This window comes from Pelophylax lessonae (assembly GCF_965119305.1).
Source record: "Pelophylax lessonae genome assembly, chromosome: 3".
In the NCBI taxonomy this organism is placed as follows: domain Eukaryota; kingdom Metazoa; phylum Chordata; class Amphibia; order Anura; family Ranidae; genus Pelophylax; species Pelophylax lessonae.
In genome coordinates this window covers 668,075,666-668,103,623 of record NC_138770.1, presented here as the reverse complement: position 1 = coordinate 668,103,623, position 27,958 = coordinate 668,075,666, and the positions used below count along the sequence as shown (strand labels likewise).

Here is a 27,958-nt window from a genome sequence, read left to right as displayed (position 1 = left end):
AATCCAGCAACACACAGACTGGCTGATGCTTTGGACCATGTAACCTAGGATTGTCTATATCTTAAAGCGGCAGCATCATTTGGTACATCATCCTTCCCCATGACTCTACCATCTAAAATTATAAAATAGCACTAATGCCCCTCCCCATTTTACAGCTTTTCCACTTTCGACACAAAGTTCTGGATGTCGCGGGCGAGAAGTTCTGGCTCCTCAAAGGCAGCAAAGTGTCCTCCACGGGGCATAAATGTGTAGGTGACAATGTTCCTGAACTTCTCCTTTGCCCAAACCCGAGGGGAGTGGACCAGCTCACAGGGGAAAGCAGCGATACCAGTAGGCACGTACACCCCGATCCTGGAATAAAATAAAAGTGTAAAACCACTAAACATCTTGCACATACATTCCTATGAAAAATGGCTACAATAATTATCTTTATTATCCATCATTTATGTGTAGCACCCTCCTAGGTAGGTTCTAGAAGAGAGTATAGTTTTTGGGTCTTTCTGCTTACCAGAGAGATTACCAGGTAAATTTATATTGCTCTCTGCCTACCAGAGAGCAGGATCCATTGGTAGGGTCTTCTTATGGTGCTCAGGTGCAGCTCAGTTTGTCTGAAATGTTATGCACTGGTCCAATAGTGAGGCATAGTGGACAGTGGGAGGAAACCTGCCAAGTGAGGGCACGGGCATTTTTACCGCCCTGGTGATTGGCAGAGGAAAGTGTCTCAGTGCATGCTGGGTAACTGTATAAATGCCAAGGGCACATGTGCTAGATGTCTTCAACTGGAGAGAGGGGTCCCGGAGGAAGGGGGCATCTGCCCCTCCTCTGTAGAAGCGGCCTCTGGTGGTCGACCTGAGGGCCTGAGAGTCAGAGAGGAGCTGAACTCGGATGTCCTGCAGACCTGACTGGAAGGGAGACACTGGAAAGGATCTCATTATGCCTACAGTTAGTACAGATCTGTGTCATGGGGCCTGTCCTGTGAGGGCCATCCCTTCAGTGGAAGAGTCAGTGGATGGGTGTGTGTCATGGGCCTGTCCTGAGGAGGGCCATCCCTTCAGTGGAAGAGTCAGTGGACGGGTGTGTGTCATGGGGCCTGTCCTAAGAGGGCCATCCCTTCTGTGGAAGAGTCAGTGGACGGGTGTGTGTCATGGGGCCTGTCCTGAGGAGGGCCATCCCTTCAGTGGAAGAGTCAGTGGACGGATGTGTGTCATGGGGCCTGTCCTGTGAGGGCCATCCCTTCAGTGGAAGAGTCAGTGGATGGGTGTGTGTCATGGGCCTGTCCTGAGGAGGGCCATCCCTTCAGTGGAAGAGTCAGTGGACGGGTGTGTGTCATGGGGCCTGTCCTAAGAGGGCCATCCCTTCTGTGGAAGAGTCAGTGGACGGGTGTGTGTCATGGGGCCTGTCCTGAGGAGGGCCATCCCTTCAGTGGAAGAGTCAGTGGACGGATGTGTGTCATGGGGCCTGTCCTAAGAGGGCCATCCCTTCAGTGGAAGAGTCAGTGAACGGGTGTGTGTCATGGGGCCTGTCCTGAGGAGGGCCATCCCTTCAGTGGAAGAGTCAGTGGACGGGTGTGCAGAGATGTATAGTAACTAAGTAGAACTACTTCACTACTGTACTTAAGTACTGAAAGGCGGTATCTGTACTTTCCTAGAGTAGAATTTTTTCCTCCTACTTCCACTTTTACTTCACTACATTTTTTCAATGATTTCAATACTTCTACTCTGATATTTTTTTTTTGTGCTGCATAGTTACTCGTTACTATTATAAAAATTACCACTGCCAGAACAGTAGATGGCAGGTTTCATGAAGCTCAAAACATGTGTATTATCAGCGCATACGAAAATAAAAGCTACTGTATGTATAAATAAAAGCTGCATTTGAAATAATAAGAAACAATATGATGTTCAAACTTTTGACTTCTTTCTTTAATAACTACATAACAGTACTTGTACTTTTACTTTCAGTACTTGAGTAGCAATTTTTTTTTTTCAAAACTACTGGTACTTTTACTTTCAGTACTTGAGTAGCAAAATTTTTAAAAAAACTACTTGCAATACTTAAGTACAAAAAATGTTGAATACTTTAGTACTTCTACTCAAGTCACTTTTTGATCGAGCACTTCCACTTCTACTCAAGTCACTTTTTGATCGAGCACTTGTACTTTTACTCAAGTAGGGGTTTCGAGTACTTTATACAACTCTGCGGGTGTGTGTCATGGGGCCTGTCCTAAGAGGGCCATCCCTTCAGTGGAAGAGTCAGTGGACGGGTGTGTGTCATGGGGCCTGTCCTGAGGAGGGCCATCCCTTCAGTGGAAGAGTCAGTGGATGGGTGTGTGTCATGGGGCCTGTCCTAAGAGGGCCATCCCTTCAGTGGAAGAGTCAGTGGATGGGTGTGTGTCATGGGGCCTGTCCTGAGGAGGGCCATCCCTTCAGTGGAAGAGTCAGTGGATGGGTGTGTGTCATGGGGCCTGTCCTAAGAGGGCCATCCCTTCAGTGGATGAGTCAGTGGATGGGTGTGTGTCATGGGGCCTGTCCTGAGGAGGGCCATCCCTTCAGTGGAAGAGTCAGTGGACGGGTGTGTGTCATGGAGCCTGTCCTAAGAGGGCAATCCCTTCAGTGGAAGAGTCAGTGGACGGGTGTGTGTCATGGGGCCAGTCCTAAGAGGGCCATCCCTTCAGTGGAAGAGTCAGTGGACGGGTGTGTGTCCATGGGCCTGTCCTAAGAGGGCCATCCCTTCAGTGGAAGAGTCAGTGGACGGGTGTGTGTCATGGGGCCTGTCCTGAGGAGGGCCATCCCTTCAGTGGAAGAGTCAGTGGATGGGTGTGTCATGGTACCTGTCCTGAGGAGGGCCATCCCTTCAGTGGAAGAGTCAGTGGACGGGTGTGTGTCATGGGACCTGTCCTAAGAGGGTCATCCCTTCAGTGGAAGAGTCAGTGGACGGGTGTGTGTCATGGGGCCTGTCCTAAGAGGGCAATCCCTTCAGTGGAAGAGTCAGTGGACGGGTGTGTGTCATGGGGCCTGTCCTAAGAGGGCCATCCCTTCAGTGGAAGAGTCAGTGGACGGGTGTGTGTCCATGGGCCTGTCCTAAGAGGGCCATCCCTTCAGTGGAAGAGTCAGTGGATGGGTGTGTCATGGGACCTGCCCTAAGGAGGGTCATCCCTTCAGTGGAAGAGTTAGTGGACGGGTGTGTGTCATGGGGCCTGTCCTGAGGAGGGCCATCCCTTCAGTGGAAGAGTCAGTGGACGGGTGTCAGTCAAGGGGATGCTAGAGAGTGTCCCGAAGATAAAGTAGTTGCATCAAGTCTGCTGCTAGAGAGAGCAAGAAGACTTAATTCTTCCATACAAGTGGCAGTATGGTTAAAGCAGTGTGACTGCTTCCACAAATAACCTGGTGAGGCAAGTGAGAGTTATCCTTGTCTATTGTGAATATTTCAGTTGCAGTATCCCATTATCCCCCATCCAAGTTCCACCATAAATACAAAACCAAATCCCCTGGACTGTTTATTGAGAAACGGGCAACTGGAGGTAAGAATGTGTGAAAAAATCCCCTAGTGACTGTCTGCTGGTAATCAGAGGAGGCCCAATAAGTCATCACACAGCAAGTCCTACAGGGACAGTGCTACATATAAATGCTAACTTGTATCACAGATCTGTACCTAAAGTGTCACTAAAGGCTAAACATATTTTTCATTTTGGATAGCGTAAGGGAGAATTATAACCCTCATCTGGTTTTTTGCCACCTGTGTCCCATTAGGGAGAGTTCCCTTCACTTCCTGTCTCATAGCCAAAACAGGAAGTGAGAGGAAATCCCTCCAAAGTGAGGGAATCCCGGTGTGTTACCAGGGTCACCAGAACTAGTTTTTCCCTCTAGTCTTCTTCCGATGTCAACCCAAAATTTGGGATTTTTTTTTTACTTTTAATGATATTGGTAAAAAGGACAAATAGAGAGGGTGAAGCTCCCTAACGGGGTTACAGACAGCAATAAAACCTGACCTAACCCCTCTCCTCTCTATCCAAAACGAAAAAAGAACTCTGCCTTTAGTGACACTTTAAACAAACAAAGAAGTACAAATTGCACACTACAGAAATGAGCAGAATGAATACTCAGAGGAAGAGAGGACCCGCCCCTGAGGAGCTTACAGTCACATATTTTACATTTGCTATACCTTTTTAAATAAAATTTTTCATAAAACTTAACCAACCCATGTTAGTGCGTGGGTAAGTACAATGCATCAATAAATTCTCAAATATTAACTATCAAGTGTCAGGAGGAAAGAACAGTTGCAGTAAAAAAGAAAAACAATAAGTATTCCTGGTTACAGGCTAGGATTACAATAATAGTTAGTGTTGTACCTAGGAACGTGGACTAAACGCTAACTGGTAAGGTTAACGCAGGAGTCAGGTCTGCCAACGCGGATAACAAAGAAATATGTAGGCAGAGGCCTCCGCAAAATGGGGGGGGGGGGGCAAAAAGGATAGAGAAGGAAAGGATGTAGGGAAGGAGAGAAGTAAGGATGTCAGGGACACCCCAGTTAGAGCCCTAGGACCTCAGGGCCCATAAAGATGCATAATTTGCTACAATGATATATTTTCTATACTCACTTGGTGTCCGGGGTGCTGTTATAATTCCTTGGGAAATTCTCCTTGTAGAACCTCATGGAGGATGCGATTGATCCCGTGATCCAGTAGATCATCACATTGGTCAGGAGATCATCAAGGGAGAATTTTCTGAATATAGTTAGAAACATGTTAGTGGTTGGCTACTGGTGTGCCATTGTACTTTTTTTTTGACAAGTCATTGCTGACATGAATTTACTCCACTGATTGAAGTTCAACACATTTGCCAAGAGATCCTCTTGATGCTGGAATTTGCCCTTTCCCCATATCTTGAAGTAAGTCCTGGGCAATTATTTTGTTGACAAATGCATCTGCGGGTTGTGTTGGTAGCAGGTCTATCACAGCCATTGTCAACCAGGGTTCATCCAGGGGCTGCTAGGGGTTCCTTGAGCTGTGGTCAATTTATCTTCAATGTGATGATGCTGGCCTAGCTCCAGAACCAATCGCAATTGGCAGAGCCAGCTGCATGACAGCAAAGATCTTTTTAGCTGTCTAAAAGTGTGGCATTCTAACCACCTCAGTGGTCATTCTTCCCACTGACCACCAATGCCCAATGTAAGGAGCATTCTTCCCACTGATCACCAATGTAAGGGGCAATTTTCCCACTAATCACTAATGTAAGGAGCATTCTTCCCACTGACCACCAATGTAAGGAGCATTCTTCCCACTGACCACCAATGTAAGGGACATTCTTCCCACAGACCACCAATGTAAGGAGCATTCTTCCCACTGATCATCAATGTAACGAGAATTCTTCCCACTAACCAGCAGTGTAAGGGGCATTTTTCCCACTGATCACCAATGTAAGGAGCATTCTTCCCACAGACCACCAATGTAAGGAGCATTCTTCCCACTGATCACCAATATAAGGAGCATTCTTCCCACTGACCACCAATATAAGGAGCATTCTTCCCACTGACCACCAATGTAAGGGACATTCTTCCCACAGACCACCAATGTAAGGAGCATTCTTCCCACTGACCACCAATATAAGGAGCATTCTTCCCACTGACCACCAATATAAGGAGCATTCTTCCCACTGACCACCAATATAAGGAGCATTCTTCCCACTGACCACCAATGTAAGGGACATTCTTCCCACAGACCACCAATGTAAGGAGCATTCTTCCCACTGACCACCAATATAAGGAACATTCTTCCCACTGACCACCAATGTAAGGGACATTCTTCCCACTGACCACCAATGTAAGGATAATTCTTCCCAATGACCAACAATGTAAGGGACATTCTTCCCACTGATCACCAATGTAAGGGACATTCTTCCCACTGATCACCAATGTAAGGAGCATTCTTCCCACTGACCACCAATGTAAGGGACATTCTTCCCACAGACCACCAATGTAAGGAGCATTCTTCCCACTGACCACCAATATAAGGAGCATTCTTCCCACTGACCACCAATATAAGGAGCATTCTTCCCACTGACCACCAATATAAGGAGCATTCTTCCCACTGACCACCAATGTAAGGGACATTCTTCCCACAGACCACCAATGTAAGGAGCATTCTTCCCACTGACCACCAATATAAGGAACATTCTTCCCACTGACCACCAATGTAAGGGACATTCTTCCCACTGACCACCAATGTAAGGAGAATTCTTCCCAATGACCAACAATGTAAGGGACATTCTTCCCACTGATCACCAATGTAAGGGACATTCTTCCCACTGATCACCAATGTAAGGAGCATTCTTCCCACTGACCACCAATGTAAGGGGCATTTGTCCCAGTGACCTTCAATGTAAGGGACATTCTTCCCACTGATCACCAATGTAAGGAGCATTCTTCCCACTGACCACCAATGTAAGGGCCATTTGTCCCAATGACCTCCAATGATTTGATTTTAGCAGGATTTCCTCAGACCTGAAAATTATTTCAAGGGTTCCTCTGGGGTAAAAAGGTTGAGCAAGATTGGTCTATCAACTTGTCTGAATGTGGACAATTGATGCTAATTTATGCTGTAAGAGTTTTTCCTTTTCTCTTACAGTTTATAAAGGAAAGACCAATGAGCAGCTCACTATAAGTGACAGGTTATGACATGTTGTCGCTCACCTGTTAAGGCCGCCATCTTCTAGATCACGGAACTCAGTGTTTGTCCAACTCGAGAACTTCTCCAGAATGTAGGCTACAAGTCCAGCTGGAGAGTCGATCAGAGCGGAACCTGCAGGAGAATAGAGTCCTGTGAGAAGCAGAAGTGGCCCCTGAAGGGGGGGGGGGCAGAGGAAACAGAGTCGGGCCTGGAAGGGGTGCATCTAACACAGTGATAGATAAACAGAGCGTAGAAGAGGCACTCGTGGGTCGTGAGCAGGAGCGTCAGGAATCAGCAGTCAAATCTGCGCAGCTACACTAAACAAATTGGGACCATAGGCGTGTGCACAGTGTGTGCCCGGTGTGCCTGGGCACACCCTAATCACCCCATGCACATTAGCACTATCGCTGTGCGCGCCTTCTGGCAGGAAGATGGGACAGATTTCCCTCTTACTGGCTTTGCCATTAAAGAAGTGTTAACGCACTTCTCTTTCAATGTGCCGGCAGGGAGATCAATGTGCCGGGGTCATATATATGTAGACACACACACACACATACACATGTGTTTGAGCTTTATGGTGCACACTCTAATTGAAAAGGCTGGGCACACCTATAATAGTCACCTCTCTGGTGCAGGGCTGCCATCAGGGGGGTACAGCCCATACACATGTAAGGGGCCCAGGCATCCCGAGGGGCCCAAAACAGGGTTGGGCTGCAACCTGTCCTCGCAATACCATTCAATTGTAAGCTCCGCCGTTCCCTTGCAGGCTGGCACTATGTGGGGGGTCCTGCCCCTCACTAGCCCTCACACACAGCTGTAGGCCCTGCCCTCCCCTAATCCCCAGCTGTTCACTCTTGGACAGGAGGGGTGGCATTTACTAGAACCTTTATTTTCCTGGGATGGAGAAGATGGGACTGGAGGTGGAGGAGGACATGGGATGAAGGAGGAAATGGGACTGGAGGAGAAGGAGGACATGCGACTGGAGGAGGATGATGACATAGTAGGTTGGCCTTAGGGAATGTTGGCAGTCAGATCCATGGGAGGGGCCCAGGCCAAAATCTGTGTAAGGGGCCCCAAAATGTCTGATGGCTGCCCTGCTCTGGTGTCCCATGTCTCCTACCTCCCCTCCTTTCTCTGTAACAGAAAATGTAATATCATAGGTGTGCACAGCTTATTGCATTAGGGTGTGCACCTCAAAGCTCAAACACATATTTTGGTGTGCCTGGGTATACTGATGGTGTCTATAGGGCAGTAGATAGTGTCAGTAGTTTTTATTTTTATATTTTATTATTTTTTTACAATTTTATTAGTGTTATTTTTTTACACATTTTTTAGGATCCCCGTCAGGGGCCTTTGGTGAAATATCAGGGATTTAAACAGGGAGAACCTGCACCACACAGGGTGATTAGGGTGTGCCCAGGCACACCAGGCACACCCTGTGTGCAGGCCTATGGTGACTATTATACTGTAGCTCTTCTATTGCAGAGAACTTTCGGCTGCCTTTCTCCTAGAACCTAGCAGGGTTTCTTGAAGCTAGCAGAAGAGTAACGAATATGGTTTTTTTCTATTATTTTATTAGGACATAGTAAAGGTTTTATTTTTTTATTTTTTTGGTTTGTTTTTTTTTACTCCGGGTCTATACATAATAACCAAGCATCTAGTTAAATAAACTTCAATGATCTCATTTCCCTGTGAAGACATAGAGCATGGGTGTCCAACCTTTTGGTTTCTCTGGGCCACATTGAGTGTAGAGAAATTTTCTCGGGTTGCATATAACATATATACTATAGTTAAGGTATATAAGTAATAAAACGCCGCTGCGCCCTTCCCATGCTGCCCCCCCCCCCGCAGTAATTTAACACAACTAGTGGATGATGCCCTCCGAAGCAGCCTCTGTGGCCGTTCCCCCAACTCGACTTCCTTCCTCCCCAGCAAAAAAAATAAATTGTCAGGGGGCAGTGGGCCGCATTGCCTGCGGTTTCGGGCTGCATGCGGCCCCTGGGCCGCAGGTTGGACATGCCTGGCAGAGTGATTGTTCAGTATACATTCACACTTCTGCTAGAACAGCAACACCTGCTGGGATTGGGAATGCTTATTGCAGCTTTCGGCAATTCTTACCAACAGTGTCTGGTTTGGTGGCCTGTATGTGGAGGTACCCACTCTCCAGGAGAATGCCGAACACGTTCTTCTCCATGTATGGATATATACGCCTTGCGTCTTCCCGCGTCAGGCCCACCAGCCAGGGAGCGTAGCGGCCAATTATCAGGGATTTCAGCCTCCCTAGTCCACCAGATGGGAGAATCAAGAAATTGAGGTGGAGGCCTTTCACTGACCTGGAGGAAAAATGTAGGTAAGTTATATGGAGAGATTGAGAGAGCAGAGAACATTGTTTTTTTATTGGGACGGGACCTGTGCTTTGACAGAAATGACATTTGGAAGAAACACTGAAGTATCTGATAATATTCATGAATCGCTGTGAAATTCTGTGTCTTGCTTAGCCTCAGTGATAATTCCGGGAGCCCTAATTAAATCTTCTGAGCCCTGGGGTAAAAGGCAAGCAGGATCCAGTAATATCCTTTTCGAAAATAGCCCTCTATCGAGGGTTCTGGATATAGCATTTCAAGTGTAACTACAGCCAACATTTTTTTTAGTTCTTTATTGCTGTCTGGTTCCCTATTAGGAGACTTCCTTCCCTCTCATTTCCTATGTGGTCACATCTATATGAAATGAGAAGAAAACTTCCCGAACATTCAACTAGAGGGGCTTCCTTCCCATGGAGGTGGGAACTCTACCTCTGCTACTCTTCACCACTGGCGATATGTCTCTTCTTACGTCAGTACCATAAGGTTGGAAACTTGCCATGATACAAAGGGTCCATCTGCCACTCTCAGACACTAATGCCTCCTTTCCACTGAGTGGTACGGTACGGTTCGGTTCAATACGGTACGGTTCGGTACGGTACACCTTGCGTTTCCACTGCCAATAGGTGTGGTGTAGCAGGAAAGCTGTGATAGACGATTCTCTGTCAACCAATCAAAGTTCTGCAGAGTGTAGCTCCACCCTGTTGGTACGGTACTAATGTGTTTGGTACCCCAATGAAAGGGTCCCAAAAAAGTGGTACGGTACGGTTCGGAATTAGGGTACCATTCACAATGGAAACGGCATAAATAGTGTACCGTACCGAACCGAACCGTACCAGAAAGCTCAGTGGAAACAGGGCATAAGAGCCTGAACCATCCCAGGTCATCCGTGGTTGCCTACTCCTTCATTCTTCATTGACACCGAGGTCACCTCCCTTTTCCCAACATCAGCTTCCATGGTCACATAGAGAGTTTTACCAACCCAGGTCATTTCTGCAGACCCTGGGACCAATTGTCCCAAGTCAATCACAGCCTTCCTGATTGTGAACCTTCACCCACAGACTGTGCCCAACTGACATTGGGGCACACTGGAGGCCAATCTCTCAAGTCTGTATCCTGGTCCATGCTTCTGGAGACATATTTCACACCCTCTTTGAAGGATGAGTTATACTCAGTAGCTTAATTTAAAATCCTTAATTCAAAAAATGCCTTCAATACAAGGGGATGTACATCTAATGCCTCGTTTCCACTGAGCGGATCAGTTCGTGTCGGTTCGGTACTGTACGATATTTTGAGTGTTTCCATTATGAAAGTGGCCCATATAACCGAACCAGACCCCCTACTGAGGAAGTCATGATGCGAAAGCATAAGACGCCACGCGTATAGGGGACGGAGACCTGGACGGATGAGCGGCGACCCACCAGCACGGCTCCCGACAGCTACTGTTTTTGGCGTGTACGGTCCGCACAAGCCCATTGTGCCGATTCATGTGAGTGCAATTTTAATGGATAATAGCAGTGTACACTTAGATGCCTCATTATCTTTATTCACATATCATGTCCATGGGATGGTGAGAGATCGATCCAGAGTGACAAAAGTATTCCAATGGTAATACCAAGGACAAGACCATGCCTTCAAGAGCCTTACATGCAGACAAACAACAATAAAAACTCGACAGAGGATTTATTGCTTCTATGCTTTATTGAGAAAAGTTTTAGTTGGCATTTCTTTACTTCTTGTGAAGGACAACTATTACACATTGTAATATACACTGTATATAGCTAACCAACAAAGTACTGTTACTGTGTGCTTGGCTGGAATATACAGCGGTGCAAGCTGTTGTACCGGCTCTTACATAATACAATTTTTTTAGGGCTTTATAACTTTTAGGCCTTGGAAATCAATGTGTGTATCTGCCCTTATACCATGGTGTGGTGATGACCTTCAGGCCCCATTCACAACTCAGCATTTTGTAGCTTGAAGCTCAAAGCTCCAAAAGGCTGCAGGAGAAAAAAATCTATTATTCTCTATGGAGTTGGTTCGCATCTCCACTCCAAGTAACCTGAAGCCAAACGCCTGAAACTAAAAAAAGTTCTGGAGCTTTTTTGTAGCTCAAAATAGGCAGATTTGCACATTTTGGGCACATTTCTATCCCCATTTTCTGCTAAAATTAAAAAAAAAAAAATACAATTATAATAATAAATGAATAAATAAATCTAAATTAAATATACAAATAACTAAAAATGATCATGAATTAATAATAAAATAAATGACTATTATGTAATAATAAATAAGTAATATTTAACTCCTAAACTTCAAAAATATATTAAATACATTATTATTATTAATACTAATAATAATAATAATAATAATAAATAAACGCCCAAACCTGGAAAAAATGTTATTATTATAATAATTATATAATAAAAATAATAATAAAAATAATATAGTAATAATAATAACGTATTATTTATTATTATTCGTAGTAGGAGTAGTATTATTACCACCCTAACCCTAACAAAAATAAATAATACATAACCCTGACCCCTAATCCTAGCCCTAACCTAGCCTTAACTCGAACCCCTTACCCTAACAAAAAATAAATAAAATAAATGCATAATATTATTAATAGTAATAAAAAAAGAAATAAAAGCTGATGGAGAAGCTAAAAAAGCTGAAAAACATAGCAACAAATGATGCAACAGATGATAGTTTCCTTAATTGGCTAATAAAAAAATGGCAAAGCTCAAAAATGCTGTATAAAACACGGAAATTGCACATACAAATGCACCAAAAAAGCCAGAAACATGCTAAAAGACTACGCTCAGGTGTGAATGCAGTCTTATACATACAAAACCTCGTACTTACTCTGGCTTCATCTGGGACAGGAGAGTGGTGATTCTGCTGCCCCAATCTCCACCCTGCAGGTAAAATTCCTTGAACCCCAGTCGAAGCATCAATTTGTAGAATATCCGTGCCGCGGCAAGGGCCGTGAATCCTGTTTTATGGAGAAAACAAATTTTATGATATGAACAAACAGGGGAACCTCCATGCAGACAGGCAACTAATGGTCTTAGACCACCAGGCACAGCTGCAGCACTTCTCTCACTACAGGGACCCTATATTCTGAATTCTTTGCAATTCATTGCTACCAGATCCCAAGGAGCACTCCACAGGGTCACTGGGATTGTGAGGCCCAGGGGAGGACTGGGCCAGGGGGCAGGGGGGCAATTGCCCCCCGGGCCACTCTGATACCCCATAAAAAGGTTGCACTGCTTCTGCCACAGAAATGCCTAAAGGATTCCTGGTGAAGAGAAGTAAAAAGCCCCTGCTGCTGTCCTACTGAGGAAAAAGACAAGGACAGAGTGCAGCCCTCCCCCCAGCATGGATGGTGTAAGCTGTGTCTGAGCAGAGGCCGATATCATGCCCCGCTGGAGACTCTCCTCATCCGGCCAGCACCGACAGAGCTGTCCCAGCTTCCTCCAACCACCCCTGCTGGCCAGGTCGGGAAACCAGATTCGGCCGGTGAGTAGAGAGTACCTGGAGCGGAGCTTCAGCCTGGAATGGGGGTCAGGAGGAGGCCGGAAAGAGAGAGAGTGGGACCGAGTTGCTGCACCATGGGCCTCTGGTTTGTACTTGCCCCCTGGGATTAAAGTTGCCAGTCTGTCTCTGGTGAGGCCTCTACTGTGTAATTTCCTTTCTCTCTATGAATCACATTCAGACTTTGAAGATACTCCATATAAACAATAAAAAACAAGTTGTGGCTTTAGATATATTTTAAGCAAATTGCTTGACCCTAACGCAGCAGTGCTTAACTGAGGACTTAGGGTTCATTGAGATTATGCATTGCGTTATGTTCATTACTGCAGTGCAATATTGTGCATTAGGGCATCCCATTTATTTTGAATGCATCTTAATGTACTAAGAAATGAGGATGGACCTGATCTTTTTTTTTTTTTTTAAACGCACCCTGGCATATGTGTTGTGGTTTACTGCAGTGCAGATGTTGCTGTAATTGAGATGCCTTTCCAAGGAAGAGGCGCCACAACAAATGCACCCTGGATCACGTGTTAGTGTGAGATGTGATAATGCAGTAAAATTCAGATTTTACCTAGTGTTATCGCAGCTCAGGTGTTACTGGAACAGGAATAGAATGGCAATCCGCCACTGAGGGTACATGTGACGCCCCAATGCACCTCCACAAATGCACCAACTAAACCATTTTATACTCTTTATAAAAAAAATAAATCAAAAATACACTTTATTAACCTCACATTTTTACCCAATTATGACAAAACCATGCAGCGTCCCCTTTCCCCACCTCTCACCTTTCTTGTGTGATGCCTCTGAGAAGCCATACCCTGGGATAGATGGACAGATGACCTCAAAGACAACATTTGGGTCCAAGCCGTGCTTCCCGGGGTCTGTCAGGAGCGGGATTATGTGATAAAACTCATATATGGATCCTGGCCAACCATGGACCATCAGCATGGGGCGAACTTTCTGCCTGGAGGACAACTGTGGGGGCTTCACATGGATGAAGTGCACCTCTAAACCTGAGGGTGGAAGGATGATATTGGTAAATATACTACATATGTGTATTTGTATGAATATACCTCCAGACCTGCGGATAAAATGGTGGTTCATTACGGTGGTAAATAGACTTTGTCTGTGCTGGATAAACCCATTAATGTATGAATGTACCTCCAGACCTGTGGGAGGAAGCATGATTTATTACAGTGGTGAATACTACGTCAGCACGGGGAAAACCCATCGGTGGATGAAATGCCCCTCCACATGTGCGGGAGGGAGGAAGAAGGATATTGGTGAATATATTACTTCTCCGCTGGATGGACCTGTCAATGTAGGGATTTACCTCTTGACCTGCTGGAAGAATAGTGGTTTATCATAGTTGTAAATAGACTTTGTCTGTGCTTGGAGAATCCATCAATGGATGACATGGTCCTCCAGATGTGTGGGAGGAAGGACAATGTATTAAATTGGTGAATATACTACATCCGTACTAGGAACACCCATCAATGGATGATGTGCCCCACCAGATCTGTGGGAGGAAGGACAATATTGATGAATATACTGCTTCTCTCCTGGATGGACCCTTTAATGTATGAATGTACCTCCAGACCTGCTGGAGGAATGGTGGTTTACTATAGAGGTTATTCGACTTTTTCTGTGCTTCGAGGATCCGTCAATACATGACATGTCCCTCTAGATGTGCGGGAGGATGGACAATTTATTATATTAGTGAATATACTATGCCTGTGCTAGGAACACCCATGAGTAGATGTAGTATCTGCGGGAGGAAGGATGATATTAGTGAATATACTACTTCTCTGCTGGATGGACCCACCAGTATATGAATGTGCCTCCAGATCTGCTGGAGAAACTTTGTGCTGGGAGGATCCATCAATGGATGAATTGCACCTCCAGATCTGTGGGAAGAAAGATGATTTATGATATTTGTGACGGTTCGCACGGTCACTGACAGTGAAAAAACTATGTGATAGATAAATTGATGGTTTGGACTGCTTCATTTGGTCAGACTTGTAACAGATGCATGTCATCAGCTCAAACACCTGTCTTCCACGCATTGTAAATCATGCTGATTTGCTCACCTATTGTTTACGGTGGGTTCTCAGTATTTACACTATGATATGTGTATTTGTATCTTGTTTTAGCTTTGGTGCCGGCAGTCTGTTCTTCCAGGCTGGCTTAAGTGTAATGAGTTAATTACCATGTTAATTGGGATTAGCTATGAGTCAGCTGTACCTCGTTAGCTATTCATTGTGTGATGTTTTGGGTAAATATTCATGTAGTGACCGACCTACTTCTAAAGTGTATAAAAGTCTGTTTCTTTTTTTAATAAAGGAGTTAGTTGTTTCCAGTATACAAACTGTAAGGCTAGTTTTGTATGACGGCGGCTGGGATTTGATATCTATGTTCATGACTGCGAGGAAGCCGTATACTGACGGAAGACCACAAGTACAGTGTGGGTCTGAGGTTCCATTACAATATTGATGAATATACTACATATGTGCTGGGAAGACCAATCAATGGAAAAAGTGCCCCTCCAGACCTGCGGGAGGAACAATGGCTTACTATAATGGTGAATAGACTTCATCTGTGCTGGGAAGACCCAATAATGGATGATGTGCTCCCAACAGATATGTTGGATGGAGGATGATTTCTTATATTGATTCTTATAGTTTATATATAAACTGACCCCAAACTATTACAGTTTCTCAATTTATACAAAATTGAAAAAGGTCGCTTTGACCATCCAACTGTTCCGTGATACCTTCTATGGTGGTCTTATAATGAGGATATCTGTTGAGAATTTTCACTTGCTTCTTCCAGTCAAACTCATTCCTCCAGTATGAAACAACTTTCTTCAGCTGAGTGGAGTTAAAACCATAGTGAAATCTGGAGTCCTCCAGAGGTGAAAAGAACCGTGTGCGATCAAGACGATCATGAAGGTCCTGAAAAAACAGATCACAACTGATTGGCCTATTCTTCAACTTATGCATGGACAAACAATAAAAAAAAGAAGAACTACAATTCACTGATAAATATCTTTTCACTCTGTCCCTCCTCTGAAGCTCCTCCCACTTCTGTACTTGAGAGCACCGCTGCAGATGCTCAGTGGGTAGGATGGAGTGAAGATGCTGCACCTCCTGAAGGTTGTAAAAATAGATCTCTAACAGCTTACAGAATGTGTACATACAACATTTTGTAGATATAGTAAATCTATTTGTGCGGGAGGAAAGGCACACCTGGGGCATCCAATCATACATTTTTTTTTTTTTTTAACTTTAAATTTTTATTGGAATTTTAATTTAACAATTTCAACAATAACATTTACAATTATTTGCTACTTCTGACTCATTGCTTGATACATGTAGCAACAGTTAGGAAAATGAAGAAAATTATGAAAATTACAGGAGTACAAGGTAACAGTTAAATGAGAAAAAACATACAATTAAAATATATATATTGAAAAAAAAAATAAAAAAATAAATAAAAAACACAGCATAACCAATCCGCCTACCCCTAATGGGAACAGCACCATTCTTTTAAGCGCAACTCACAGATCATATGTATCTGTGGTGGAGTGCCTGAGCACATATGCTTTGTAAATCTGTAAGGCACAGTGGGTGTGCATTGGGGAGAAATGAACTTTCATTTGCAATGCACCACAAAGTACTATACATCTACAGTGTGTTACCATGTGTTGCGGTAAGGCAAGTCATTATGTACATTATAATGTTTCTAGGTTGAATGAGCCCCAATGCAACAGTAGTAAAAAGAGCACAGCCATTTGGTGGTCAGATTGTCTTGGCGAGTCTAAACACAGCCTGCAGTCTGTGGCTGGATAGCCAATGCAGAAATAAAATCTCTAGTAAGCAACCACTGAAATTAAATTTTCTCCGAAGCCAGGCAAATGCAGAAATTAATTTAGCTGTGAAAACTCCTTTGAAAAAAAAGGTCCGCCTAAAGGTGATGTTTTCGTTGGGAATTTGGTTTATTGCATCTCCCTTTAGGCTTTTTGACTGTTGTAGAATTTCATATTAACCCATATATTTCATATTATTCGTATTAATTTGCATATGTTATTAATATAATTATTAATATTATAATAATTAATTATTAAGATTTTTATATTATTATTATTATTATTAATATTATTATAGTAGTAGTCGAATTATCATCATATTATTAATCAATATTAAAGCAATAGTTATTGGTCTTTAGTAATGTATAGTACTGTATATTATTTCATAATATAGAAAGCTACATCTAAAAGTTGAACTCTAGGTGACCTTTCTGCTTTAGCCCCCATTCACACTACCGCGACGCTACTTCGCACCGCGACCTCCGAGGTCGCGGTGCGAGCAGCGCGCCGCGACCTCGGAGCGGCCGCCACGGACTTCATAACATTGAAGTCTATGGCGGTCGCCTCCTGGTCGCCCCAAAGAAGCTCCGGACCCTTTTTCTAAGTCGGAGCGACTTGTGTCGCTCCTATTAGAACGGGTCAGCAGCTTCCCTATGGAAGGCGACCTACGGCGACCTGTGAGGCGACCAGGTCGCCTCACAGGTCGCCTTAGTGTGAACGGGGGCTCATACTGATATTTTTTATAAGACAGTCACAATTTTACTCAGTGAAAGACTACTAGAATAAAGTTCAGACAGTTCCAACCAGTTTCAGACATGTGTCTGAACTGCAGATGTTCATTATTTTTTTATTTATGGTGATTACATTGATGTATGTTTTTAAAACCAATCATATTGCACCACATTTAATTCTATGGTCAAAAATTGTTATAAGAAGGCTTGCGTGCCTTTCTTTCTTTAAACAAATAATAAATTTGTTCCCAGCTGCAGCTGTCAATAAAACCTCCTGTTTTTTTGGAAATGTATTGCCTGCTCGTTTGTTACTTTTCTTCATCAACTCCAGCAGCAAGATCTCTCTTCCATAGGTCCTGGATCAGATCCCAGGTACCTTGGTGTTGCATGTCCCACCACCTTGGACTTTTTGATATTTCTGCCCACCTTGGTTTGTTGGGTGTTCCTGTCTACCTTGGTTTGTTGGATTTTCCTGCCCACCATAGTCTATTAAAGGTCCTTACTTACTTTGGTCTGTTGGATGTTCCCACCTACCTTGGTCTGTTGGGTGTTCCTGCACACCATGGTCTGTTGTGGGTCCTTGACCACCTTGGTCTGTTGTGTGTTCTTGCACACCATGGTCTGTTGTGGGTCCTTGCCCACCTCGGTCTGTTGGATGTTCCTACTCACCTTGGTCTTCTGGGTGTCCTTGCTCACCCTGGTCTGTTAGAGGTTCCTGCCCACAATGGAATGTTGGGTATCGTTGCCTAACTTGATCTTGTGGATATTTCCGTCCACCTTGGTATGTTGGATGACTGTACCTACCTTGGTCTTTTGGATGTTCCCGCCCACCTTGGTCTGTTGGGTGGCAATGCCTACCTTGGTCTTTTGGATGTTCCCGCCCACCTTGGTCTGTTGGATGAATGTGCCTACTTTGGTCTGTTGAATGTTCCCTCCATCATTGATCTGTTGGATGTAACTGCTCAACGTGGTCTGTTGCATTTTCCCCCGGCCTTGGTCTACTGGGTGTTCTCACTCATCCTGGGGTGTTCCTACTTCTCCTATTACTTTCTACAATATAATATGGATACAATAAATGATAAATCCATCATGTAGAGTCAAAGCCCCTCAAAGGGTATAAGGATGTGGGAACTCAGACCCCCAGGGGATTAAACTCTCCAGTATCCACCAAGCAATAAAGTAGCATTTGTGGGTGCAGTGATCTTTTAAAGAGCTCCAATGACATAAAGACCATGCACTGCAGTCTCAGTATATACCACAATAAGACTTGTAGGTGATAAATGTTTATTGAATGATACCTCAATATCAGCTTCGGAGGCCTCGATGATGAACGGCCTAATGCTGGCATCCTCACTCAGTAAATGGGGCCTCTCCCCTGGGCCCCACCATCCTTCTCCCAGCTCAAGGGACTTCACTTTCTTGCCATACTGCTTCCAGCAGAGCAGTGCGCCCCCCACACCGACAGCAACGGCTGGGACCAGAAAACTGTGAGGCCAGTGAGTGCTGAGGGCCTCCCTGCGGAGAGAGGAGAGCACACTTAAAATCCATCATTGAAAGACAGATTGCACACCTCATCCAAAATATCAGTATGAACTGCCTACACCAAGGATCCTCAAGCTACGGCCCTCCAGCTGTTGCGGAACTACACATCCCATGAGGCATTGTAAAACTCTGACATTCACAGACATGACTAGGCATGATGGAAATTGTAGTTCCTGAACAACTGGAGGGCCATAGTTTGAAGACCCCTGGCCTACACCCTCAACATAAAATTGGAGAACAAAGTTTGCATGCACCAATCAACTGAAAAGTATAAAATATGACCTGCATGCTCTTAGAATTGGCACATGGGACAGGGCTTTTTGGCCCTCATTCTCACGGGACAAGGGGTGGGCAGGAGGAGAAGCTTCCCTGGGTGCAATAGTTTATTGCAGGGATAGGGGCGCCCTGACCCTAAGCCTAAGGAAAAGGGGGGGGGGTGCAGTTTGGCGCCTTTGCCCTGGGTGCTGGATGGCCTTGTCCCAGCACTGCTCATGAGTCACCCCTCTGATCACTCCTCCTGTCCAAACATGTGCACTACAGGAGAGCCCCATTGGCTCCCCTCCCATCGCTGTCCCACCTTTCTCGGTGTGAGATCTGCTTTGTAGGGGATTACAGGAAGCTAATTTAAAGTAACATTTAGGTACTTACACTAGCTACTTTTTTGAATAAATGCAGGACTGCAATAAATCTAAGTTATGATAATGGAGAATGCAGCAGAGGACAGCTCTTTTTTCCTCCTGCACTGTACAGCGAGCATAGTGAATCCCCTGTAATGACAGAAAGGAACTTTGATTGATCCCACCTCTGTAATAGATCTTGGAATTAATGATCACTGAGCAGACATTGGCCAGAATTATGGGGTATTCCACCATTTCTCATATAGAGGGGGGAGGTAGTTGGAAACAGCGCTACCTTTTATATATATAGTAAAAACAAACAGTGTATCCAGACCGTGGATTAAAATATGTGCAAAATAAAGTGCCAGTGCACATATTTTAATCTACGGTCTGGATACACTGTTTGTTTTTACTATATATATATAAAAGGTAGCGCCGTTTCCAACTACCTCCCCCCTCTATACGATACTTGACCCCTATTTTTAGGGGTTGGTTGGTGGCTGCAACCTATGTAATTAAAGTCTCTGAGAAATTATCCATAGCGCTGGTTCTTCCCCTTACCTGCATTTCATTCCACCATTTCTACCATGGGGAATTGGGGTCCCAGGGTGTGCTATGGGGGATTGAGGTCCCCAGGTGTGACATGGAAAAACATCAGGGTCTCTGGGTATGACATGGAGGAACATCAGGTGCCCCTGGTGTGACATGGAGGATCATTGGGGTCCCATGGTGTGGCATAGAGGGACATTAGGGTCCCAAGGTGTGACATGGAGGAATATGGGGGTCACTGGGTATGACAGCATAACATAGAGGAACCATCAGATCAGGGTCACTGGGTATGACATAGATGAGTTTTAAACCCCTTCCCTTTTTACTTTATTTTTTTGGGGGCGGGGGGGCGCGAGTAGCTGGTCTTGCCTAGGGCGTAAAATAGTTTAGCACCGGCCCTGTGTACAGCAGGCATAGTGAAGCCCCTGTAATGACAGAAAGGAACTTTGATTGATCCCACCTCTGTAATAGATCTTGGAATTAATGATCACTGAGCGGACATTGGCCAGAATTCTGGGGTATTCCACCATTTCTACCATGAGGACTGTGATTGGTTAATTATTCCCACTTCACGATTTGCACTCTGGAGAAGCAGTAGTCACTCTTTACCTACTTAATGTTAAATATTAACTTTCCTGTATAGACAGCCATGGGCTGCTCTCTGCTCCGTTCTGTACGTGACAATCTCCACTGAAATATTTATCTATGAAAAGAATTTCTCCAGCACATGAGATATACAAACAAGGTTATATGTCGCAGGCACTCCACCCCAAAATAGGTCTCCTGTGAGCAAAGCTGCAATCTTCTAACTTTGCCATTCGACCATAAATGTCCTGAGACAAGCACAGATCTCATATACAACCCTTGAAGTAGAAGTCTATTTTTTTTTTTTTTGTATATAATATACAAAGTGCTGTGCAGTATGCAAAAAATATTAATAAGGCTGCATTCACATGTCAGCTTATAATCGCGGGCAGAACCGCCGCGGTTCCGCCCGCGATTCGGAGATTTATTGCAAATCGCGGGACGCCTAGCGTTGCCCGTTGATTTGCAATAGCCCCCCAAACGCCGAGCGATGTTGCCGCGATTTACGCCCGCCGAATCGCGGCAAAATCGCGCAAACAAAATCGCGGGACGCAATACGCTCCAAAAAAGTACAAGAGCTTCTTTGGAGCGTATTGCGTCCCGCGATTTTGTTTGCGCGATGTTGCCGCGATTCGGCGGGCGTAAATCGCGGCAACATCGCTCGGCGTTTGGGGGGCTATTGCAAATCAACGGGCAACGCTAGGCGTCCCGCGATTTGCAATAAATCTCCGAATCGCGGGCGGAACCGCGGCGGTTCTGCCCGCGATTATAAGCTGACATGTGAATGCAGCCTCAGTGCCGGTTCACACTTATGCGCTTGTACTGCGAATGCTATGCGTTCTAAATAGTCTCCAATCGCATGCATTTACAAAATTCATTGAATTCGTGACACTCGTTCACATCTATGCGTTGCGATCCAGATGCGAATGTGATGCGATGATAAAAAGGGTCTTGTGCGAGTTTACAGAGTTGCGTTGCGAATTTAGTCTCCATAGACATCAATGTAAATCGGTCTGGACTCGCATTATCAGTTCAGATATGTGCGAATTCTTATGTGCGAATTTTTATTTTTTGTTTGATTTTCCCCTCAGCTCCACCCCTCCTGAGCTTAATTAACATAATCAACGCAATAAAATTTTCATTACAATCGCGCTGGTACTATTGAAAAACACAAGGGAAACTCGCACTGCAAATTCGCATTGCAAGCGCAAGCGCATAAGTGTGAACCGGCACTAAAGGTGAAATCTGTGTTGTAAATATTTAAATTAATTAAAAAAATTAAATAAATAGAAGTATATTCGATAAGTGTTGATAAAACAAGCAAAAATACCAAATAATATAAGTTCGTGCAATTTGTGCTTAATCGCTAAAGCAAATTTGAGAACCAATATAGAAAGTTCCTTCCAAAAGTTAATAATCAGACAGTCCCAATCACCAGTGATAAATTGTGATGCAGAAAATAAAATATCGGCTCGTCAGGTGCGTCACCTCCAATCTCGTGACCCCCAATGGGTGGGTGTTAGTGATTGACCGATATCGGTTTTTGGTTGCCAATACCGATATGTTGGCCATTGCATTTCGGTATCGGCCGATATGGGCCGATATTTTGAACATTAAAATTTTTGCAAAATAAACACAATTTTTCGACACAAATCTGTTAGGGTCCATTCACACTAGCGCGACTTGTCAGGCGACTTGGTCGCTTGACAAATCGCGGTCGGTCGCTCGCCATTGAATAGTACAGGACCCGTTCTAATAGGAGCGACACAAGTCGCTCCGACTTAGAAAAAGGGTCCTGTACTACTTTGGGACGACCTGGAGGCGACTTATATGAAGTCCCTGCAAGTCGCGCCGTGCACCGCGACTTCACAGGTTGCCCCAGCAAGTCGTGTCGCGCCAGTCTGAATGGGCGCTTACTGAACATGTTAATGTTTGTTTATTAACATTTTTAACACTGCAGTCAGTGCAAATTAAACTGCTAGAAAAAAAGCTAGACAACAACAAACAGCTAGACAGTGGATTGGAGGAGTCAGTGGACTACTGCTGCAGTAGTGCACTCACTGCAATGATTTTAAATCACTAACTGCAGTCAGTGCAAAACTGCTAGAAAAAAAGCTAGACAGTGGGGAGTCAGTGGACTAATGCTGCAGTAGCACACTCACTCACTGCAATCATTTTAAATCACTACTGCAGTGACTGCACTGCAGTAGTGATTTAAAATTATTGCAGCAGTGAGCGGCGCACTACTGCAGCATTAGTCCACTGACTCCAATCCACTCTCTAGCTTTTTTGGGGAGGAGAATTTGTGGTGAGGGGGGTGGTCGGATTGGGGGAAGAGTTTTGCTGGGATGGGAGGATAAATTGTGCTGGGATGTGGGATTTGGGGGGGGGGGGGATGTTATGCTAGAAGGGTAAAAAAGTTTTGTGCTGGCAAGAGGAATTTAGGGAGGAGAATTTGTGCTGGGGGGGGGGGGGGGGTGTTCGGATTGGGGGAAGAGTTTTGCTGGGATGGGAGGATAAATTGTGCTGGGATGTGGGATTTGGGATTGGGGGGTGTTATGCTAGAAGGGTAAAAAAGTTTTGTGCTGGCAAGAAGAATTTAGGGAGGAGAATTTGTGCTGGGGGGGGGGGGGTGGTCGGATTGGGGGAAGAGTTTTGCTGGGATGGGAGGATAAATTGTGCTGGGATGTGGGATTTGGGGGGGGGGGGGATGTTATGCTAGAAGGGTAAAAAAGTTTTGTGCTGGCAAGAAGAATTTAGGGAGGAGAATTTGTGCTGGGGGGGGGGGGTGTTCGGATTGGGGGAAGAGTTTTGCTGGGATGGGAGGATAAATTGTGCTGGGATGTGGGATTTGGGGGGGGGGGATGTTATGCTAGAATGGTAAAAAAGTTTTGTGCTGGCAAGAAGAATTTAGGGAGGAGAATTTGTGCTGGGGGGGGGGGGTGGTCGGATTGGGGGAAGAGTTTTGCTGGGATGGGAGGATGAATTGTGCTGGGATGTGGGATTTGGGGGGGGGGGGTGTTATGCTAGAAGGGTAAAAAAGTTTTGTGCTGGCAAGAGGAATTTAGGGAGGAGAATTTGTGCTGGGGGGGGGGGTGTTCGGATTGGGGGAAGAGTTTTGCTGGGATGGGAGGATAAATTGTGCTGGGATGTGATGCTAGAATGGTAAAAAAGTTTTGTGCTGGCAAGAGGAATTTAGGGAGGAGAATTTGTGCTGGGGGGGGGGGGGGTGTTCGGATTGGGGGAAGAGTTTTGCTGGGATGGGAGGATGAATTGTGCTGGGATGTGGGATTTGGGATTGGGGGGATGTTATGCTAGAAGGGTAAAAAAAGTTTTGTGCTGGCAAGAAGAATTTAGGAGGAGAATTTGTGCTGGGGGGGGGGGGGTGGTCGGATTGGGGGAAGAGTTTTGCTGGGATGGGAGGATGAATTGTGCTGGGATGTGGGATTTGGGGGGGGGGGGTGTTATGCTAGAAGGGTAAAAAAGTTTTGTGCTGGCAAGAGGAATTTAGGGAGGAGAATTTGTGCTGGGGGGGGGGGGTGTTCGGATTGGGGGAAGAGTTTTGCTGGGATGGGAGGATACATTGTGCTGGGATGTGGGATTTGGGGGGGGGGGGGATGTTATGCTAGAAGGGTAAAAAAGTTTTGTGCTGGCAAGAGGAATTTAGGGAGGAGAATTTGTGCTGGGGGGTGGGGGGGTGTTCAGATTGGGGGAAGAGTTTTGCTGGGATGGGAGGATGAATTGTGCTGGGAGGTGGGATTTTGGGGGGATGTACGCTAGAAGGGGGTAAAAGATTTGTGCAGGCAGGAGAAATTTGAGATAGAGAATTTGTGCTGGGACGGGGGATAGGGGAAGGGGTTGTTTTATACTGGAGGGGATTTTGGGGTGGGGGGGGTTTGTTGAGTGAGCAAATTGTTGGGGGGAGTGGGGTGGGGTCTGGTAGGGTTTGTTCTGGGAGGGGTAAAAAGAGGATTTGAGCTGGGGGGGAGGGGGGGGAGGGAGGGGTTGTTTATACTGGAGGGGATTTGGGGTAGGGGGAGGATTCTTGTTGAGTGGGGAAATTGTTGGGGGGGGGGGGGGCTTGAGTTGAATTTGTTCTGGGAGCTGAAAAGAGAGGATTAGTGCGGGGGGGGGGGGGTTATGGGGGGGGGGAGATTTTCTCCACGTCTAAAGCTGGGAGGAATGGTAATGACATATTAATGATTCATTCATTTTCATTCAGTGGAGTTCATTTTTAATCTTTTCTGTCTGCCGGGAGTTCAGCTTTAGCCCTGAGAGTGGCGGAAGGAACACAAACTAATGATGGGATTATAGACAGAAGCCATTGATGGGATTAGTGTAATGTTTCCTTATGGATGGAATAACACTTTCTGTACTTTCACCGTTTGAATAAAACTGCCAGAACATTCCGTGCCAACTATCTGAATTATTTATTCTTTTATCACAGAGACACAAAGGTTTTATATTCCTTTTTTTACTTTCTACCAATCACGGCGTCTTGTTCCCCGTGTGACCCGCGTCACCCAACACGCTCAGCTACATGTCCCAGCAGGTTATGTGTTATGTGTAGATACATGCGTGAGGATATCCGGGGATCAGTCCACAATACATATACTGTATATCAATTCTTCACTCCTGTATAATATAATATACAGTATATCTAGAGAGCGGTGATGTCACTCCTGTATAATATAATCTATATCTTAAGAGTGGTGATGTCACTACGGTATAATATAATTTATATCTGGAGAGCGGTGATGTCACTTCTGTATAATATAATCTATATCTGGAGAGTAGTGATGTCACTCCTGTATAATATACCGTAATGCCTTATATCTGAAAAGCAGTGATGTCACTCCTGTATAATATAACTTACATCTGGAGAGCAGTGATGTCACTCCTGTATAATATAACTTATATCTGGAGAGCGGTGATGTCACTCCTGTATAATATATCTTATATCGGGAGAGCGGTGATGTCACTCCTGTATAATATAACTTATATCTGGAGAGCGGTGATGTCATTCCTGTATAATATAGCTTATATCTGGAGAGCGGTGATGTCACTCCTGTATAATATATCTTATATCTGGAGAGTGGTGATGTCACTCCTTTATAATATAACTTATATCTGGAGAGCGGTGATGTCACTCCTGTATAATATATCTTATATCTGGAGAGCAATGATGTCACTCCTGTATAATATATCTTGTATCTGGAGAGCGGTGATGTCCCTCCTGTATAATATATCTTATATCTGGAGAGCGGTGATGTCACTCCTTGATAATATATCTTATATCTGGAGAGCGGTGATGTCACTCCTGTATAATATATCTTATATCTGGAGAGTGGTGATGTCACTCCTGTATAGTATAACTTATATCTGGAGAGCGGTGATGTCACTCCTGTATAATATAACTTATATCTGGAGAGCAATGATGTCACTCCTGTATAATATATCTTGTATCTGGAGAGCGGTGATGTCCCTCCTGTATAATATATCTTATGTCTGGAGAGTGGTGATGTCACTCCTGTATAATATATCTTATATCTGGAGAGCGGTGATGTCCCTCCTGTATAATATATCTTATATCTGGAGAGCGGTGATGTCACTCCTGTATAATATATCTTATATCTGGAGAGCGGTGATGTCACTCCTGTATAATATATCTTATATCTGGAGAGTGGTGATGTCACTCCTGTATAATATATCTTATATCTGGAGAGCGGTGATGTCACTCCTGTATAATATATCTTATATCTGGAGAGTGGTGATGTCACTCCTGTGTAATATAATCTTTATCTGGAGAGTGGTGATGTCACTCCTGTATAATATATCTTATATCTGGAGAGTGGTGATGTCACTCCTGTATAGTATAACTTATATCTGGAGAGCGGTGATGTCACTCCGGTATAATATAACTTATATCTGGAGAGCGGTGATGTCACTCCGGTATAATATAACTTATATCTGGAGAGCGGTGATGTCACTCCTGTGTAATATATCTTATATCTGGAGAGTGGTGATGTCACTCCTGTATAATATATCTTATATCGGGAGAGCGGTGATGTCACTCCGGTATAATATAACTTATATCTGGAGAGCGGTGATGTCACTCCGGTATAATATAACTTATATCTGGAGAGCGGTGATGTCACTCCTGTATAATATAACTTATATCTGGAGAGCGGTCACGTGACTCCATGTACAATGAAATGAATGGAAAGGCACGGCTTGATTACCCCATATAACCTCACAATGTGCCCTATATGAAGAATGGAAGGTGTTATATGAGGGTATTAGATGTCACTGTGGAGTAAGTTCCATGACCCGTATAAGGTGGATCCGTGTCCTGAACCCTTACGTGACCTGTGGTAAATATTCATATGTTGTGCAGTATGACGTATACATACATGTGATAATGCACCCCTCACCTGCCATTATCCAGAAGCTGCCTCCACATCCTCCTGCCTTGTCTGCTCTGGCTGGACTTTGTGCGGTCACAATGCTGGCAGACCACGTAACTCCTCCTCTCTGGACATATAATATATCAGAGCCATCCAACAGCAGGATAAATCCCAAAGATTCACCCCGGGCTCTGCAGGTTAGAATTAGGAAAACAAAACAGATTCCCTTTATCGCCAAGAACTACCAGAATGCCGGAAAATAAACTATACAAGCAAAAGTTGGGTTCACCTAACCATCACACCGATATATACATGTTGGACATCACATTCTGGAACCATCATAAATAAACACCCACCCCACCCCACCCCATAGACATTAATATGGAGTTGACGTGATAAGGGGTGCGCTGACAAATCAAAAAGCTGCTACCTGTGTATGGTTAAGTGATATTGTGATGAAAAAAAGGTGCGCTAAATATCTGCAATGAGTGTGTCACAATGCAAAATAAATCAAATACAATGTAAATGATATAATAAAGTGCACTAACAAATCAACCAAAAAGTTCAATAGTGCAACAAGTGACTCAAAATGGACCGTGGGTCATAAAAACATAAATTCCAGTCCACAGTGAATAGGGTGAATACATGAAAGTCCAATGTTAATCTTCACCAAGTGTTTATGAAACACCTAAATCAAAAGTGATGTGTCCAGTGTAGAGTGGATGAAAGGATCCCACCACCAGCTAGAGTTCCTCCTTACCAAAATTAATAAGGTGGAACGCAGAAATGACTCTGATCTTAGATGGATAGAGATACCTTCCAGAACATCACCCGGTGGTATGGTACAAATGGCTTCTTACCAGACAGTAAGTGAATCAAGCGCAGGATAAATCCAGTGGGAAATGCTGATCCAATGGATAAGTGGCCAATGGTACTGTCCCGCTCCTTGTGTCAATGGGTGCTATAACTCAATCCCCCAGATGTACCTGGCTGATGGTGTCCTGTTCTGGAGGTTGATGTGGAGCTCCTCTGATGACTCTTCTATGGTTGGGTGACTTCTGACTCTTCCCAGCACGGTGACCGGACATGAAG

The 27,958-nt window shown here is 44.6% G+C and overlaps 1 protein-coding gene across 1 annotated transcript; it reads right to left on the bottom strand.

The window, feature by feature from the left end:
* On the bottom strand, positions 1-26,987 carry LOC309551363 (epoxide hydrolase 1-like). Its single transcript, XM_082251930.1, has 9 exons — positions 26,894-26,987; positions 18,465-18,681; positions 15,341-15,521; positions 13,353-13,580; positions 11,893-12,022; positions 8,783-8,997; positions 6,688-6,796; positions 4,598-4,723; positions 1-351 (listed from the first exon to the last, which is right to left on the bottom strand). The coding sequence occupies exons 1-9, from the start codon at positions 26,920-26,922 to the stop codon at positions 150-152; spliced, it is 1,437 nt and encodes a 478-aa protein (XP_082108056.1). The 5' UTR covers positions 26,923-26,987; the 3' UTR covers positions 1-149.
* Between the last annotated feature and the right edge of the window lie 971 nt (positions 26,988-27,958).